We start from the raw sequence: 19,324 nt of genomic DNA on the forward strand, positions 1-19,324 counted from the left end.
CTTTCCCTTTTCTTTTTTTTCTTTCTTTTTCTTTTTCAAGCTAGTAATTTGAAAACTATCATGGATATTTTAAACATTGATTTTAGTTAACTTTTTTATATTTGTATGCTGTAGTTATAAAAGTTGTACCATTTTTATCATTAAATAAATAAATCATAAAGAAGAAAATGTGGAGCGAGTTAACACAACAAACATTTAGATAAACTGTAGCTATTGATACAAACACAGTACTTAAAAATTTCATTTGTTTGTGTCAATTTTAAAGCTGAATTTTTTTACTTTCATCTCCATTGTACTTTGTGCCTTATCGCCGTAATTAACGACGTAGATTATCTCTGCAAATCCCTCACTGTCCACGTCGCGGACAAGGGTATTGGAAACAAGCTTCGGCCATAGAGTATCGCCTATAAAACACAATAATAGTTATACCTTATAAAAAAGCAGATATGGTTTTATTGGTTACACTGAAACATGAATTAATACAATCGATTAATCAAAAGTATTAAAATATATACATGCACTCGATCCTTGAAAGCTCAAAAACCAACCAAATTCTTGAAAGCTCAAAACTTGTCGAAATTTGTTTGTACTTTATTCGATAATAATTCCATCAGAAAACAGTTCTCGTTTCTTAATCGTTGGTTGAGAAATTTACCAAAAGTTTAAAGAGATTAAAAAGAAGAGCAGAAGCAAAAGTTTAGCGTGCTTAAAATAAGAACAGTTCAAACTTGTCAAAAATTCGTTTGTACTCTAGTTCGATAGCTACCACTACAGAAAGCATCTCTCATTTCTTAATCGTCAGTAGAAAAGTTTTCCATTCACAATATCGATTAAATAAATCAATTATTGCCAAACTGGAAATATATAAATTAACTTTACACGGCAACGATACCTCCAGTTTTTCCTTTGATGCCTTTCTCTTCTGACACAATGGAAAATGAATTCATTGGGCTGTTGGGAAATATTGCAATAAGCGCTAATTGAAATCCTTCCGATGACAAGGAATCGTGCTTTTGTTCTGCTGTGTTCATTTTCATTTGTTTTTCTGTTATTTTAAATACGGAAGTAGGAAACGCTTTGGTCGTTAATTTTAGCCTCGTCGCAAACTGCTTCTTTGTGTGTTTATTGTTGCTTTCTAGTTTTTGTCTGTCATGGTGATGTATTTGATGCGAGTATTGTTGTTCTTGTTTTTTTTTGCTGTGTTCTTGTTGATGTCTTTCATGTTTTTGTTGTTCTTGTTTTTTGCTGAGTTTTTGTTGATGTCTTTCATGTTTTTGTTGCTCTTGTTTTATGCTGTGTTCTTGTTGATGTCTTTCATGTTTTTGTTGTTCTTGAAGATGTTGTTGTTGTTGTTGTGGCGTCGCTTGTTTTTCATTGTGTTCACGTTGCTTTTTTTAACTTTGCTCTCTTGTCCTTCTTCCTCTTTATGATTTTCATTTTGCTGTTTTTTCATTTCTTTTTGATCCTGTTCACGTCGTTGTTGCTTCGCATTTTGCAATTGTCGCACTCCTTGCTGTTCTTGTTGTTGTCGGTTTACATTTTGCTGTTGTATCATGGCTTGTTGTTCTTGTTCTTCTTGCTGTTTCATTGCATGTTTTTGGTGTTGCTGTTGTTGCATTAAGTTTTGCTGTTGCTGCTTTACATGTTGTTTTTCTCGTTGTACTTGTTCTACATCTTGCAATTGTCTTATTCCTTGTTGTTCTTGTTGCTTCTGCTGTACATGTTGTCGTTGTTGAATTCCTAAAGGGTTTATTTTTGCCATTTCTTCTTTTCGTTGTCCTTCGTTGTTCTTTTCTTGCTCTTGCTGACCTAGTTCTAGTGCACGCAGTTCATTATTTTGTGATTGCTGATTTTGCTCTACCCTTTCTGTTGATAGTGAAGTAACATTCTTGTCAAAACGCGTCCATTTGTTTTTCGCGTTAAAATCTTTTCTTTTCCCCAAAGTTTCCTTCTTAATGTTTACATTTAACCCGACATCGGTAACATTTTCCTCAAAACTTGCAGGTTTTAGAACAGAAATACCGCGACTCAAAACTCTACCAAGTAAGGAACTGGAGGAGAGAGACGTTTTCTTGTTTTTAGAAGTATTTGATAATAGAGCTTTTAGAACTACACTGGAAATAGTTGTTTTTGTTGTGTTATAAGTATGAACAAAATCTCCGATGCTGTCACGGGTGTTTCCGATGGTACCATTGAAGGCTTTTTTTGCGGGTACTATTTCGACTTCACTAATATTTTTATCTTGAACATTTACTTCCAATATTTTTTTCCTTTCTTCACTATCTTCATACACAGAGCTTACATTTGCTTGGTCAACGTACGAAATGTTTAAAAGAGCGCTTTGATTCGATCCAATCGAGTCTTTCTTCACATGATCCATGGAATAGTTACCTTTAAATTCAGGACTTTGTAAAGACGTGTTTTCACTAAACCTGTGTGACAAATTTCGATCAAAATGACCATTTTTATTGAGATCATGTTCATCATTATCATTGATCTTAGTTTCGTTGGTCCAACCTCCACTTTTAATTAAATGAAGGGGGGAAAAGTCACTCGCTTTCTTGCTGCTCTCTAAACCGCTCACGTTCATACGTAGTGAGGGACTAACTTCTCGCTCAGTTTTTTCGAGAACTGCCGTTTTTTCCTTGCCTATGATGCTGATGTTCAATTCTTTTTCTCTCTTACGAAATTCACTCATCTTGCTGATATTGAAGACGATAAAATGATAAGGACTCTTTTGCCGATAGCTAACTTTTGCTGTTTTGCTTTCGCTGCTGGAATTCTGTTTATTTTGTTCGCCTCTTCTTTTACTCGGCTGCCTTTGCACAATATCCCTCATGGACTGTTTGTGAGTGTCGTTTGTAAGTATTGTTGTGCTGTTGCTGCTCTTTATCAATTTCTTGTCAATTTTCTCAGTTAAAAGTCGCATTTGACTGCTAATTGAACCGGTGTCCGTCGTCTCGTTAACTATGGGTCTCCAATCTTGATTCATACGGGTAGCAGACGTTGCAGAAATATCCTTGTAGCTTTCTGAACTCTCCTTGTCATTCAAAAAATTAGTTGGCGAAGCAAGTATGTCCTTCGTTGATTCATTGTGGACAGAGGTTCTGCTATTTAAAAAATTTATTAACGGTCCATGCAATTTTTGTGTACCTGGATATTTGACAGTGGACTGGAGAATAGCATCATTTGACAAGGTTTGTAGATTTGATGCAGCGCCAGGAACCTTAGTTGGTTCGAGTTTTTGAAGACTCGACACACTAAAAGTTGCTTCTCTTTCATTTTTTAAAATATCTTCAAGTACATTGTGAGTGTTTTTCTTGATTTCCAAAAGCGATTCAGATTTTTCGTTTGGCATAACACCATCTTTCTGGAGTAATTTTTTGCTGGAAAGGTTTCTCAAATCATTTGCAAAAGCCTTATCGATAAAGGAGTCGAACTCCTTAACAACCATCCGCGGAGGTGATGAGGTTTTTGAGCGTGACTTGATCGCATGTGGTGAGCGACGATGACGCGCATGCTCACTCACGTTCTGCTTTTTAAAAACATCGTCAAATGAAGTAGTTGCTACTTTCTTTGATTTGCTCGCTCTTGTAGGGAATATTTTTCTATATCTGCGATTATTTTGCTTCTCTATCCACAGATAAAAGACATCACTTTTATATCCAACACTCGCCGACAACGGTGTTGTGTTTTTCACAAGGCGCAGTTTACTGCTCCAAAGAATGTCGCCATTTTGACCGTCAAGAACCTGCACCAACGACTGGTTAAACATGGACAACAGAGAATCCTGGAGAATGACTAGAATATCCGGGACTTTGTCATCATTGAAATGTCCAATCACGGGTTGACTATACAAATGGAAAGGGAAACAAAGAAAAATTGCATAGGAAATAACACGAAACATTTAAAGCAACTTACTTTAGCATTTTTCTCGATCTGAAATCAATTTTCCACATCTTCTTGAGCTTCCCGCCATCCACCGCAGTCAACGAATGTCTATTTCCGGCCACAGTAACCAGCACAATATCTTGCACGGAATCCTCATTCAGATCTGTCACAACGGGCTCGTGCTTGGCCGATACAACATCAGAAACACCAACGCTCGTTGCTTCATCGAACAAATGCGGTGTCTCGCCATGTTTGCCGTCCAGAATTTTGCGATAAAGATCTTGAATGGAAATCACCTTGACGTGACCTTTGTCACCGACCATCAACACAAAAATCAAATGCTCTGATGTTTTTGAAGAATGAAACGAAACCCGCTTGATAAGATGGTTTTGAGGAATATTCAAACTACTACCGATTGGGTAGCCTGTACCACCTGATATAAGCTGCAAAATACCCGGATGTTTACAGGACATCTCGATGTTTTCGCGTTGACACGTTGCGTTGAAACGGTCATAGCTAAGTAGTATATCTCTTCCTTTATCACCGTCACAATCGTTGATGACAAGAAATACACTGGGTAATAGAGATCCAATTAAGATACGTGTCGACCAAATGATCTCGTTTTTGCTGGGATTAATCAACTGCAAACGGCCAAACGAGCTTAGTATAAGACAAGTCTCGAATCCTCCGTCATTTCGACATTCAATTAATCTCAAGACATCGGACGCATTGTACAACCATAATTTTTGCCCATTGTTTTCATGCATGCAAACAAGGCCCGACTCTCTTGCATTCTTATTAACTTTCATTCGTCTTTCATCGTTAAAACTGACAACTATTGCCCGAGTTTTATTGACAGGCAAAAGAAACCCTATTCCGGTATAATAACCGTCCAACGATACGGTCCAATTCTTGTGAAGATATCCTAAATTCCGCTTAACATTTTCTATCATATTGGCGACGTTACACGAAGAGTCTTCACATGGCACTGTGAAAGCAAACACAAATATAGTTAAGGTACAGATCATCAATGATATGACAAAACAGAAACGTCTTGAGTTCGATATGGTCTCTTGTTTATCTTCCAAGCTACGAGACGCAAATCTTACACTCCGCTTTGCTCGCTTTTCTTTCGTCGGTTCTACTTTCAAGGAATCCTTCGGCCTTGATTGATTGTTGCTAGCGCCTTCCTCATTTTCCCTCGACGTTTGCGGGCTCGACATATCCGTCGTATGCCTTAAATCACGCCATGTTTTTCGTTTGTCATAACTCCTTTTAAGTATGCTGTTTTTGTGGTCATTTAAAAGCTCTTCTTCCTCCTGTGAGGTATCTTCTTGTGGCAACGCTTTGTAGCCGCGGGGAGTGAACATATTAGTCTTGATCTTCTAAAATTGAATGATTTTTAGTGCAAAATCCCTAGCAAAGCGTTCATATTGGATTACTTAGTATTTTGTTGTTTTCGCCAGTTACTTTGAATTGTTATACAAAACATGTGAAATTAGAAACATGGAATTTACATGTATTGTGTAAATTTCTTTCAGTTTTTTTCACACTTAAGGAGAGTCCATAAAATATACAGTCCATTATCAGTCGATTTGAAAGTGATCATACGTAATGTTTTTGAATCTTATGTAGATAGCTATAAGAGTTCAGTTCAAATGACTTTAAAAATTTTTGAATAGTCGTTCTTCGTAATTTCCTTATACAGCAATCATATTTATTTCCTAAATTCGATCTCAAGTCAACCCATTATCATACTCTTTGCTTTCATGTACAAATAAAATCATCGAAAATGCCCAAAGAAGATTAGTCAAAATGAAGACAAAGATCATAAATCGGACAACAGCGAGCGCGTACGCAAAGATAATCGCAAAAGAAACCTCGTTAATTTATAATGATATCCAAGCAGGAGAGATTTTAATACACATTGCTTTCTCGGTAGGACTGCTTCAAAAAACAAAAATTTTCAGCTTTGCTTGCGTACTGCACGTAGGATTTTTTTTTAAATGGCAAAAACGGAAAAAACTCATGTTCCGTGCACGTTTTCAAAAAAATCATCATTTATCGTGATCTGCGTTCAAAAATACCGAATTAAGCAACGAGAAACATTTACCTCGAATTTTCTTTCATTCAAACCATTTTCAGCGGCTTTCAACAGTTTGGACAAACTATTTCATCACATTTCTCAGACCAGATGTTGCAATTTAACCTTTTGACGGCTGCTTTCGAGTGGGACACATCCTCTAAATTAAACATGAGAATAGAACACAAGTCTATTGTTGCACAGTAGCTATATACCGAATTAATTGAATATAAGAAATCTTCAAGACGACATTAAACAAACAGTACGTTTTCAAACTGACCTACTACGTCGGAAGAACCTTGAAGAATGCCAAAAAAAGATCTTGCACTGTGCCGACAAGTTTCAAATTTGACAATCGCTAGCCATGGTTGATAAAATTCGACCGCAAAATTGTCCCATCGCTTTGTATGAGCGCGAAAAGATAGAATTTGGGGTTCCACATAAATTGAAGTTCATAAGTTATTCATGCAACAAATTAAGGAAAAAATTTGAAAATAAATGGGGTAGATGTTGAAGTCATAATCATAGCCTAGATGTGCCGTTCTCGTTCGAACCATCCAATGGCGAGCAACTCTATATACTGCAGGTGTTCTGTATTTTTTATAGAGAATGAGCTGAACATTTAGAAGTCATTCAGTACGATTACATCTAATATTTGCAGGTGACGTTTTGAATGACTCTTAGCGCAATTTCATAGTCCACATCAATAAAAGTCACTTGATTGCTTGATGAGAAAATTCATGAAGTTTGGAATTGTGGAGTTACAGGAGCATCCCTTCATAGTTGACGCTTTAAATCAAATGTATCCGGTTCAGAAATAAATTCATATTTCAATGCGTAAGAGCCGAGCTTGCACATATTTATACTAATCATTCAGAACACATATTAAAAGCATAAAGCCACAATTTAAACTTCAAAACAAATACTACGAAGCACTGTTTCACAAATGCCAAAGTTTCTTTTTGATAATGTAACTAGATTTTAACAAGTCATTATCGAAATGACAACACAATCAGTGCATCGTGGACCGATCACTGAGGAATAAGATTCAAAAACCAGCTGCAGGCGCAACGCCAAAAGAGGCAAATGAGAACAACATTTCGTACTGATGGAACAAAAGTAGTACATAAAAATAAATACTGACTATTCTAACAACGAATCTAGACATTGAAAATTTATACATAAATCAAACAGAATATATAAATCATGTTTAGTGCAAAATTTACATTTCGATAATAAATTAAAACAAAATAAAAGAGATTCCGAAAACAGATGTCTCGTTTTCTTGATATTCAAGATGATACAAGAGTTTTAGACAACAGATTGTGTAATATTTTGTCTTTATTCCAAAGACATTGTCAGACTAGTCTTTTCAGAATCTGTTTTGTTTTGTTTTATTTAAAATTGTCTGCTTGACAATAAATTTGGTGTTGAAAGTTGCCCTCAAATTGCGAGGCAACCCGACGCGCTAGCCAATGAACAATTATTAAGTCCGTAAAACTATTAGCTATATGTCTATATATTTTCAATACATCTGCGGGAAATGTTATCTATAAGGGCCTCTCATGCAGAAACCAAGACGAGATCAACAACCATTCCCGTTCACCCACCCACCCACCTCACCCTTGTGGAAACCGCGTTTATTATGAGTACAAAAACGAGGCTGAGAGGTAGTGGGAATAGTTTTCAAAATTTTAGTTACATAATTCATGCAATGCAGGGCTTTCAAGTTGCATAAATCAACGCACGGACAGATCCAGCTGCGCGCTTCATATAAGCGCACGCGTTTTTCTACAGTCTCGTTTACATTGTATTGTTTTTGAAGGGTTTACGCGTTGTTGCCGTGGTGTAAACGGACTGTAAGTGTGGTCGCTTTACGTAAATATTTAAGTGTTCACTAGCTATAAAAGCGTTAGATTCACAAAGAAATTAATTATGCTATAATCAGTGCCATGATCCAAAGTCGACATAACACGAACAAACTTGCAACACCTGCGCCTTTGGTGTTCCAATTTAATTGTAACACTTGTACAGCAAAAACGATTGATAAATAATAAAAAAACATTTTTGATTGGCTAAGAATACAATTGCTTAATGAAAGACTGCAAAATTTCAGAGTTTTTTTGCTTAAAGAATCATAGGCCAACAGACTCTGCGCATGCATGAGCACATATTGACTCAAGCACCTGAGCTATTCAAAGTAAATCAATGTGCTTGAGTGCCATGTTTCTAGTACCAATCTCCTAATCCTCTCCGACTTATCTCATAACTGAAACTACTTCTGGGTGTACACATTGACGTGAACACTTAGAAAAACATAACACCAAGTCGATGGTAAATTCCATCAGAGGTCATCACAAAGGATGACCCTTTGTGTTACTTAGCTTTGAAGTTCTGATTAGCCCTGGTGACATTGAGAGTGGTGAGGCAAGATAAATCAATAAACAATTTAGTTTTATCTTTATATCAACTTAAAGTAGATATATTGTTTCTAGAATAAATTCTGTATACATTAAAAACTATCATATTACATATGTTCTTTTATGTAAAAATGTGTTTATCAGAAATATATTAATAAAAAATAATGCCATAACATGGCTCATTAACCTACGATTAGGTACTTGAAGTGGAACTGTCAATACAAAACAACAAATACCAGCAGAACAAACAATAAAACCTAACATGTTTTCAATAAAAATCTATAATCTATAAATCTAATAGAAATTTTCTTAAAATCTAAAGTACAAATAACTTTTTTCACTCATACACAATGTTGTGCAAAGAAATGCATCAATCTGATAGCAACTACTTCTTTTTTCCCTTTTTCTTCCCTTTCTTTTTTGTTTTACCGGTTGATCCCTGCCAACCAAACCCGCGCATGGCTAAGAACTGTGGTGCATTATGGGCTATATAGTAAGCATTCTCCATAGCTGGTTTGCTCATGAGGTCAATGTTGGTTTTAGGAGGGGATAAAGAGCGAGACCTTGATTTTTTTCGTTTACCTTTCTTTGAGCCTTTCTTCTTCGATGGACTAGTGCTCCTACCACTTTTTTTGGCAGGCACCTTCGCTGAGTGGGAAGGTTTCTTTTTATCCGGCTAGTAAAAAAAACTTGAATTACATTGTGCAATTCAAAAACTTTGGAGATTGGGGAACATAGAGGTCTGGATGTGCAGACATCCACAAAATTATCTTCTTGCCTGAGCATGTTTTCAAATCACGGAAACAACCTTTCACTCAACTGACATGATGCGGTTAAATGAAAACACAACAAGATATATAGTTTATGACAATAAGAATAATTAAATAGATCAACTTATGGGTGAAAATTTAGTAAGCATGTAGTACCCAACAACTTTTAACAGCTCTCAAAGCTCCTGCAACATATTATTTTTATCAATACCATCATACATCAAAAAACGTTTCCAAACATTTCTAAGATAACACAAAGCTAATTCTTACACAAATGAACTTGGCTATTTGATAACTAAATCATGAATGCATAAAGTAAATGGTTTGAACCCGGGGGATCGTTACATGTTTGTAAATGTAGATCGTCCAGTCAACAACAACAGTCAACAACAGCAAAAACAGTCCTTCTCAGGACTATACCAACCTGGACGATCTACATTTACAAACATGTCATGAATGCATAGCCACTCATTTCATTATTTCGAAACACCACTTCTACTCAAAAACAATATTTACAAAAGAAAAGATTAACTCCTACCATTTTTAAAGAGCTAATTCAATCATTCTCCAATGCCAAGAAAGATGCACTCAAGGTTCGATCTAGTCGACTAGTACATTAACGAGCAAGAACTTTTAATGAAGCGTTTCACGAATACAGTTTACTATGTGAGCGCACGATGGATAAGTACAACTTTCAAAACAAAACCAAGACAACGGCGGTAAACTTCTCTAATCTCTACAACAATGACAATGTCAACATTCAGCTCCCAGGACCATGATGATTTGTACGGGGAGGTCCGTTTGGATTAAATGTTGGTGGCTAGTGGCTACTTTGTTTAAGTGGCTACTTTGTTCAATTTTGTCACTTTTGTGCCATGACTGGGATATATTTCTTGAAAGTGCGCTCCATAAGCATAAATCACAAAAGTTTATGCCTAATTTCTGGGTAATTTCATATTTTAAGAGAATTTAGTTAGCACCCCTCCTGCTCTCCCCCCGTAAACTTATCCCTGATCAACAAAAATGTTCCTAACATTTATTAACAAGCAGAAATACTCTCTTAGCATTTGAATTGACTCATAACTCAGAAATACTCCCTTAGTATTTGAATTTGGAACCAAAAGAAAATATGGTGATGACTTGCAGTAAACTGACTAAAATCACCATCTTTGAAACCATATTAAAGTTCAGCATGAGTTAAAATCATTAAACATCTTCATCGCTAATTTTAAAGACTCTAATAAATCGAATAATCACAGTTATTATTATATAAAAAATAAATTATTGCATTAAAGTTTATATTGCGATAAAAAGTACTTCCTATTAAAGGCAAATTTAAAGTTTAAATTGTGATAAAAAATTGCATCTGATTTAAGTTAAAGCTTGTGAAAACTTCAGGGTAGTATTTTTTCAGTTGGAAAATCTTTGTTTGACTGTACAATAACGTACAAGAAAGTCCCCTTATTGTTTCACTATTTACTGAAATCAAACAATCATACAAGAAAGATGCAATGTTGTTTCTCTATTTAATAAAGTCGAACAATAATACAAGAAAGTCTCAATGCTGTTTCTCTATTTGTTAAAATCAAACAAAAACTAATAAACACAAATGCTTTACAACACATAGACAAACTACCATCAAACTAAGAGGAATAGGTGACAACCTCCACAGCCTGACTAGCACCAGGAACAGTGTTTTCACTACCTGAAGATTCAGCTAGTTGTGTTTGAATGTTTTGAGCAGAGTTTACGGTATGAAGATTTGTATGGGGTGCCATAGCAACCTGTGGCACGCTGGTCGTGATGTATTGTGTTTGACCATTACCCAGTTGGTTGTTTTGGATCTGCATCATGGCTGCCGCGGCATGAACTGGTATGGTCACCATGGTCGATGTATTCAAGGCAGAATTACCAACACTAGCTAAAGCTGAAGCTGTGTGTTCTGGTATCACTAGCTGCCCACCATCCGATAATGTTGCCTCAGCAAGGGTAGCAACTGCAGCTTGGGCAGCCGCCTCCCCCTGAGACATCTCACTGATACTTATTGAAACTGGAGCACCCTGAGTTGTTGCCGATACCTCAGAGAGGGTAGCAACTGCTTGAGTTGACTCAGCCTGGGTTGAGTTATCAGTATATGAACCAACAATAGCACCATTTGCATCTACTTGCACCAGTGAAAGGGTGCCATCAGCATTAGTTAGTGTATGCACAATTGGATGTGTACTTTGTACACCAGAGAAAGCATCAGCATCTTGAAAATCGGGTAGTAGGTCAGAACGGCCATGATATTCATAACAATTCTTTACAATCATTTTGAGAGCATTTGTCCAAGAAAGCTTTGCTTTCTGTTCTTCTGAGCGTGTATCGCTACGGACATTCTGCCATGGGATCTCCCCAGGCCACCAAGGAGGTTTAGTCGCATCCCTACCCCAACCAGGTTTTCCCCGACCAGTTGAATACTTCAACATCAATGGGATGAATGCTCTAAGTTGAGCTTGAGTCATCTTGTCCACTGGTGTTGGTATGCCATCAATATATAAAGGTGGCAACTCGTGTAGCCCTGTATTGTCTTGACTAGGCGTGGGTGTTTGTTGTGCTAAGGCTGCCTCGAGACTTTGCAAGATGTGAGGTTTAAGGCTTTTCACACAATTTTCCAGTGGTGCTGCCCCAAATACCTGAAATTATGAAAAACTATTGAAGGCATTTCAAAATCCATCATACAAAACACAAAGTCCCAAATATAAGATTACCTTGAATAATGGATTTGGTCGCCCAGGGCATGCACAAACAACAACAGCTTGCTGACCGACACGTGTTGCATACTCATCAACTGTTCCTTTCAGTTTTCGAAGCAACCTTGTTTGTTGACGTTTGCGGATAGAGGGATTTGTTTCAAAAGAATGCGGTCGTTTTCTCTTTCGGCCAGTTGCAACAGCTGCGGCAGCTGCAACACCAATTGGACCGGCCGCTGCAAGTTGATTGGTTACAACATCTGTTACAGAGGAATTCAAAAGATCTGAGTCATCGAATGTAGCCGATTCAGGTGATGATGGTTCTGACATTGTTGATGTATCCTGAGGGATATTCTGAAAATGATCTGCGGTTTCATGCATGGTGACTATTTCAGGAGAGTGCGAACCATCATGATGCATGCTAACCACATGACCAACATGTGCCATGTCGCCCTGAAATAAGAGTCATAACAAACAAATTAAGGTGATGAAAGATGCAACGTACGTGACTTTGTTTGCCACATATAACAATATAAAATAAAAAAAATTGGCCTGACGATTTTATAGATTTGCAAGCATTTATTTCTTCAACTGACGCAATTTATAACTAATACTGTCTCCTTGAAGTCTTTCTGACCGGTGAGACAATAAAATAGCAATGTTTTAAATAATCGTATGTCAATACACGTCATGGCTGCCGGACAGTGAATCGCATTAACAGTAAACAGTAGTAGTCTATACCAATTTCGACATACATCAAACGTTCATTCGCATCTTAATATCGCATTTTATATGTAACATATCCACATTAGTTGCCCAAACAATAATCTTACCATTTATTGTCAAAATCGAGAAAAAAATTAGTTTCGTTTCGACAAGATTCATCTTTACTTCGTAAAACTAAACCACCTGCACTTGCGATTATAAAGCGTTGTCTTGGCACGACTATATTTACAGCAAAATCAAGTAAGTAGTAATGGCTACATAAGTCACTTACTTCCAGTTTGTTGGGAAGACTTTATGTTTTCTGACTGTGCGCAGACAGCTCTAATTTCTTGAGTTGCGCGATGGCAAATTTGCTTTTCTTCTGCTCCGTGATTCCGAAAAGGCTTCACTACGCACGCCTTCTCGTGTTTCTCGTCGTTCTGTAAGAGGGTGTACAAGCCAGCCCCTTCAACAGGTAATCGTATTTCATTGGTAACATTAGTATGACAATTAGTATGCCACACGTCACAAGGAAATTAAAAATGACAGCAGGTGTTGAGAAAACATTCTTGTATTGAAAACAAATGACTTGACAACCTTCATTAAATTAATATAAAAGGAAGCAGACCCGAAGAAAATAGACATCTTGAAATTCAATATTTGAATTCAAAACAAGAGAGTAAAACTGGGTGTAAAATTTTGTGTCTGAATCGAAAATTTACACTCAATTTTACGTCTCATGTTTCAAATATTGAATTTTATGATGCCGTTATTCTTCGGAATCTGCTTCTTGTTCATATATTTTAATTGTCGTGGTTTTTGAATTATAGCAATTATCAAATATCATTAGGAAATTTTTTACATTACAGCACGCAACTAGTCTCACAAATTATACCTTATTTAAAAGTTCTAGGGTTTCATACACTATACAGTCCTTTGAGAACTGGTTAAACAGCGTATTTAATTGGCTCTTCGACAAACGCACTGAGAAAATTAGTCAGCATTGTAACCATGTTTACAGTGTCCATGCAACTATGACGCACTGAACATACTTCTGGCGTTAGATATATTTAAAGATGAACAAAACACATTATATAACTGCATTAATAGTTTACCAGTTTATCTGTAATTCACTGCAAAAGATGTAATTTATTGCACTTTAGAGAAGCTGTAATTCCACTACAAAGAAAAAGCTGCATCTCCCCTACAAAGAGTGCTCTGGCAAAGTAAATACTACAAATAAAATGACAGTGTAATACTAAAAGTGAAAAAGTGTAGAACTTACAGTGTAATACTAGAAGTGTAGTAAAAAAGTGTTAAACTGTAAAAGAGTAATACTAGGAGTAAATAATACAAGTTTAATTGCATAGTAAATATCGTAATCTGAATGCCTAAAAAGAAGTTAAATCCAAACAAGCTTCTTATCAATTCAAACATGGGGCAGTTGTCAGTAAACCGTTGAAGCATACAATCGGATTTTCACAATTGCATTTGTGTGCAATTCAAGAATTCAAAAGAATCCAAAGAATAAAAACGCAAAACGTACTTTTTTGGGGGTGAATATTTTCAAAGTTGGGCTCCGCAACAAGACTTTCTGTGGCGATAAAGAGTTACGAAGCAAGACCAAGGTGAACGGCGTTTTTGCCAAATATATCAAAGTATATTATTAGCGGCAATAATTGTCTTTAGAAAACTCAATCGTGCACGTTTTTTCAAATTCGGCACTCGAAAACATGTTACTATGCATACAAAGTAATGATCATTAAATTTTAATGAGAAAAAAAAACATTAAATTTTGTCTTTTAATTTGGAATACAAACATTGCAACGCCTTGAACAAACAATTACTTTGAAGAACTAAGATGTTCCAGACATGTTCAGGAAGCTTCATACGAAAATAAGATAGAAGTTTTGCCATTAGCAACTTATATTTCTGTCTAAAAAAGAAGTTTCAACTTCAAAATCGGTACAGCTTAGATTGATCACTCGTCCAAGACGCGACTGATATTATTTCCGAGGCTTGATTTTATCGCCCAGCTGTTACATAACATGCTATCGACTTACGACACATAAAGACCGAAAGATGCCTTCCCACGTGTTTTCGTTCTACTAGCTATGTAAATTTACGATCATCAATTAACATTATTCATCTGTTTAGAAAGCTATTGTTTTTGCAATGGGGAACAGAAAAATATTGATAGCAGAAGTACATTGGCTGGCGAGCTAAGCACTGGCTTCGATATTTGATTGTTGAAAACATGAAACGTGTATCCAGTAACTCGTATTCAATATAAGTGATCGCTGCGCATGCCTTGGAAGCAATCGTTTGATATTCAAATAGTGTTCTGGGATACTAACCCAGAGGCCCAACATTTAAATTTAAATAAAATCAAACCAACATACTTAGCACGGTAATATCTCAACGTTTTTTCAATCAAATTCTTTGAAACTGAAAAGTTAAAATTTTCTCATTTCAATGATCAAAAGTTTCAACCATTACAAACTCGTTTTTTACTGCACTTGATCTAACATAAACAAAAATATTTGGCCCCAAAACATGGACACTATTTTTTTACGACAAAACGAAATGGAAGGAAAACCATAAAATGTGGTGAAAAACCTTCCGACCGAAAACAAAATTTTTTGAAAGTTAAATTATGAACAAATTTTTAGAAATTTTGCATGTTTTGCAACAATTTGAAGTTTTAAGACCGATTTTGTTGATCCCGACGATCTTGAGCATGCGCAAAAGTGTTTTCCAGACATTCACAGACAAGTATCCTAGATTATCCTTAGGAGTGGCTTAAACGATCTTGATTACTCCTGTTACATAACAAATGAAATGTAGCTATGTCGAACCAAACGAAAACTTTAGTGTTTCAATTTTCTTGAGGTGTTAGACTGTCTTCGAAATGGGAAACCGGGAGAATTTGAAATAATAATTGCGTAAACACTTAAAGGTTTCTATGCTAGACTGTTATATAAAATAATGAAAAGACTATACATCCCTGAATACGATGAAATAGCTATTCTCAACCAACGAGAAAGTCGAGGAAACGTTGCAGATGGGTCTACAATTTTGAGGGTGGAGTAGCAGAAAGATGCAGGTACATGTTCATTTAGGTACAGATGGTGGTACATGATTGTTAGTTCTTCATTAAACAACAAGGTCCAACGTCTTTATTTTCCTATGTCGTGCTCTTTAATTCAACAGGCAACAAGTGGAATTTCTCACAACATTCACAATCCTTTGTCGCGAGTTCATATGCGATCATCTATAGTGCCAGGAATGCGCATGATCTCCTTGACTTGCTCTAGAAAAAAATCTAATATTTTCAAGAAACCATTCATTAATGAAAATCATATATACTGGGAACTCGAGTGAAAACAAGCCATTCTTATTCCTAAGGAGTTTGTGGGTTGAATGCATTCTTCTACGTGCTGGCATAAAAAGTAATATTTTGCCTAACCTAGTTGACTTATTGATAACTAAAAAACGTCCTATTTCCCATTTCAAAGACAGCCTTCGAACACGATAGTAGCGTAAAAAATACCGATTTTTTTGTTTAATCTTGCAAGCATTTTAGGTAGCCGAAAAACTTAGCTGTATTATGAAGACAAATGGATATCTTATAACGCTATTTAGCCCATAACTTTGAGCATTTTTCACGTCCGCCTATTTCACAATTTAGTGCATGCAAAATATGAATAGAACGAAAAATAACTTTCCGTAATCAACAATACAAGCGCATAGGTGCACACGACGCACGTTCGTTGAAAAGATTAATCCACAAGTACTTCCGGTTTGGAAATAAGTGGATTGCCTAACAAAACGGACCATGCAATTTCCTTTGTATTTAGCAGTCAAACACTTACTTGAAGACCATCGGGATCAACTTCTTAACAATATGAAGCAAGCATATATACATTTCAATAAACTATAACAATAAACCTGATTTTGCTTCCAAAACTTCCTTCAAGTATATCTCCATCGTTCAGATGATGTTTACACACCATGATGCCAACAATAAATCACTGTCACCATGTATTTTACCTCCACTATCCATACCTGTGTCGTCCGTTTTTCTGTACTTTATCCATTATCGATAATTGTTTTACTTTACAATGTACATGTAGACACCTTCCTTAACAGGTAGCACTTTCGAGAACCATCATTACGAACGTCCCGCCATAAAAATGTCCATAATAAAGTTTTTATCCATTCACGGCATACCGGTGATCTTGGCTACCATTCGCAGAGAATGCTCGCGCCATAGAAAATTTGTTGAAGAATTGATTCAATATGCATGACTGCAGGCCTCACATACAACATTGGGGCCCTTCAATGTTGTATGCATGAACAACAGGCATACAAGAAGAATCTCAACTACAGACAAATTATCCCATGTCTCAAGACGGTTGTTCCATTGGATGGACTCGTTCCAACCATTTTTTTCTATTAAAGAAGTATCAACAATTAACATCCTACAAACGCAAAGTAACCGCCAATAATCTGTACTTTTTACTGTACTTAAAACACGAGCGATCAAGTCCACTGATTATACATAAGCCATTTAAAAAACATACTTAATATGGCAATATAAGCCGTTAGAGTTTCATTGAAATGGTTAGTGTAAAAGTAAGAGCCGTTCGCTGAAATAAAGCTTTGCAAGACAACATTTTATAAGAACGATCAGTATCTTCCAGCACCATATCACATCAAGTGCTTACTTTAACTCAACGAAAATAGACAACTAAGTTACACCTACAAGCAACATATAGAGAAGATTATTAACGTAGTATATGATTATACAAGACGCGCATGACATTGTCGATGAAGCTAACACTCTCTGATGTATATCATGTTTAGTCAAATTTAGAATATGCGTACCATGTGAGAACTTTGTCTTTAGCTTCTCGCAACGAGCAAAGCTGTGTTATAAACACACAAAGATATGATCCACGATAGGATTCGCTTTCATTTCAACTCCACTTCGATAACGTATCTTGGAAAGAACTTTAACAACACTTCCTGTGAAGTTGAAGTCGGAATAATTTCCACACTAAAATAATCTTCTTCTTTTCGCCGAAGGACTGTACTGTTCACTGTAATGTTGGAGATGTGCAAGCATCTTTATACGTTTAAATTGTCGTAAATTTGCATGCATCAAAAAAGATTCTATTTTAATTGGCGCAATAGGAACATTAACTTGTTATGCAATGTTGGAAGAGCGTAAAGTAGACAATAGATAGAACAAAGAAATGCATTGTGGGAAACCAAGAGGACCAGAACAAAAAGCCCTCAGCTTTGCTTCCTTGCATCTTAGTGTAATATTCACTTCTTGGTTTGCAGGCTCATTAAAATGTACAAATGCATATTCTATTTTTGGTGGGTGTGTTGATGTGTATATGTGTGTGTGTGTGGGGGGGGGGTAGTTAGCTTGCTCAAATTTCTAATTCGAGGCAGCAATTTATCGTCAGATACAGGTTTTGCGTTTTAAACTAACTTGTTTAGTAATCAGACATCCAATCAAAGACTCTTAAAATGTCTTTGAGGTTGTCTCTTATCAAATTAACGATTTTCTAGTCAACTTGTTATGTATAAAACGAAAAATACGTGAACTTTACCTTAACAACACAAATATAATGTGAATGTCATTTCTACAACGAAGTGTCGTATGAACATGAAGGATCAAGCCAAGTGATCATACAAGCCATGTAAAAAGCACTTTTTCTTTGCCAATTTATCCAGTGAGAACTTTCTTTAAAAAATAGCTCATAAAAATTGCTTGCTAACATAAGGATTGTGACATATATTACATCACGAGTTTAAGTATGATTCGCAATGTCAGATAATAATTTAGCAAACAAGTCAGCTACAAAAGTAAATCATAACTGAGCTGCATCGCAGACTGTGCATGTAACAAATATACATTCTGCGATGCAGGCTATGTCATGTAGTGACGTACATAACGTATATCGAATGCTTGCTTCAACTCAACGAAAGTAGACAAAGTTTCTTACAAGTAACATATAGAGAAGACTGTTAACCCAATATTTGATTACACAAAACATGCAGTACATTCGTCAATAAACTGAAAATGCATTAATTAGTTTGATGTTTATCATCTAGTCAAATTTAGCATGTGTACCATGTTGGAACTTTGTCTTTAGCTCCTCTCATAGAGCAAACGCTGTAGTATAAACAGACAAATATAAGTTTCGCGTTAGTATTAGCTTTCAATTGAACTCCACTTCGATAAGTATCTTGAAACGAACTTTGACTACACTCTTTGTAAAGTCAAAACAGGAATAATTCTGTCTGTAATCATCTGATCTCTTCTCCAAAGAACTGTAGAGTTTGCTCAACTGTTAGACGTGTGCAAGCACTGAAACCAGGAGGATTGATCAGAAAACAAGCATTAAAACATTGTGTGTACCTTTTTGTCCACCTTTTTTGCCTTTCTTTATGACTATCTTTGTGTCCACCTTTTTTGCCTTTCTTTATGACTGTCTTTTTGTCCACCTTTTTTGCCTTTCTTTATGACTATCTTTGTGTCTAACTTTTCGCCTGTCGTTTTGTCTTCTTTTGTGTCTACTTTTTTGTCTACACCAGTTTCTATTTTTGTGTTTACCTTTGTGTTTACCTTTCTGTTTACTTTTGTGTCTACCTTTATGTTTACCTTTGTGTCTACCTTTATGTTTACCTTTGTGTCTACATTTG

General features: G+C 36.1%; 2 protein-coding genes and 1 long non-coding RNA gene across 4 annotated transcripts; all 3 read right to left on the reverse strand.

The window, feature by feature from the left end:
• Positions 1-80: 80 nt before the first annotated feature.
• On the reverse strand, positions 81-6,327 carry LOC124434194 (uncharacterized protein DDB_G0290301-like). Its single transcript, XM_046984073.1, has 6 exons — positions 6,255-6,327; positions 6,005-6,134; positions 3,922-5,276; positions 1,305-3,851; positions 893-1,263; positions 81-404 (listed from the first exon to the last, which is right to left on the reverse strand). The coding sequence occupies exons 3-6, from the start codon at positions 5,259-5,261 to the stop codon at positions 241-243; spliced, it is 4,422 nt and encodes a 1,473-aa protein (XP_046840029.1). The 5' UTR covers positions 5,262-5,276; positions 6,005-6,134; positions 6,255-6,327; the 3' UTR covers positions 81-240.
• Positions 6,328-8,427: 2,100 nt separating this feature from the next.
• LOC124434727 lies at positions 8,428-9,933 on the reverse strand. Its single transcript, XR_006944871.1, has 2 exons — positions 9,703-9,933; positions 8,428-9,070 (listed from the first exon to the last, which is right to left on the reverse strand). It is a non-coding gene; the product is annotated as an uncharacterized LOC124434727 (long non-coding RNA).
• Positions 9,934-10,671: 738 nt separating this feature from the next.
• On the reverse strand, positions 10,672-13,068 carry LOC124434725 (DNA-binding protein P3A2-like). 2 transcript variants are annotated; one of them, XM_046984623.1, is made up of 3 exons: positions 12,894-13,068; positions 11,915-12,349; positions 10,672-11,839 (listed from the first exon to the last, which is right to left on the reverse strand). In XM_046984623.1, the coding sequence occupies exons 2-3, from the start codon at positions 12,341-12,343 to the stop codon at positions 10,808-10,810; spliced, it is 1,461 nt and encodes a 486-aa protein (XP_046840579.1). In that variant the 5' UTR covers positions 12,344-12,349; positions 12,894-13,068; the 3' UTR covers positions 10,672-10,807. The 2 variants fall into 2 exon arrangements, with proteins under 2 accessions (XP_046840579.1, XP_046840578.1); XM_046984622.1 differs by having other exon boundaries at positions 12,730-12,899.
• Positions 13,069-19,324: the final 6,256 nt, after the last annotated feature.

The sequence above is a fragment of the Xenia sp. Carnegie-2017 genome, unplaced genomic scaffold (assembly GCF_021976095.1).
Source record: "Xenia sp. Carnegie-2017 unplaced genomic scaffold, XeniaSp_v1 HiC_scaffold_14, whole genome shotgun sequence".
Taxonomy (NCBI): domain Eukaryota; kingdom Metazoa; phylum Cnidaria; class Anthozoa; order Malacalcyonacea; family Xeniidae; genus Xenia; species Xenia sp. Carnegie-2017.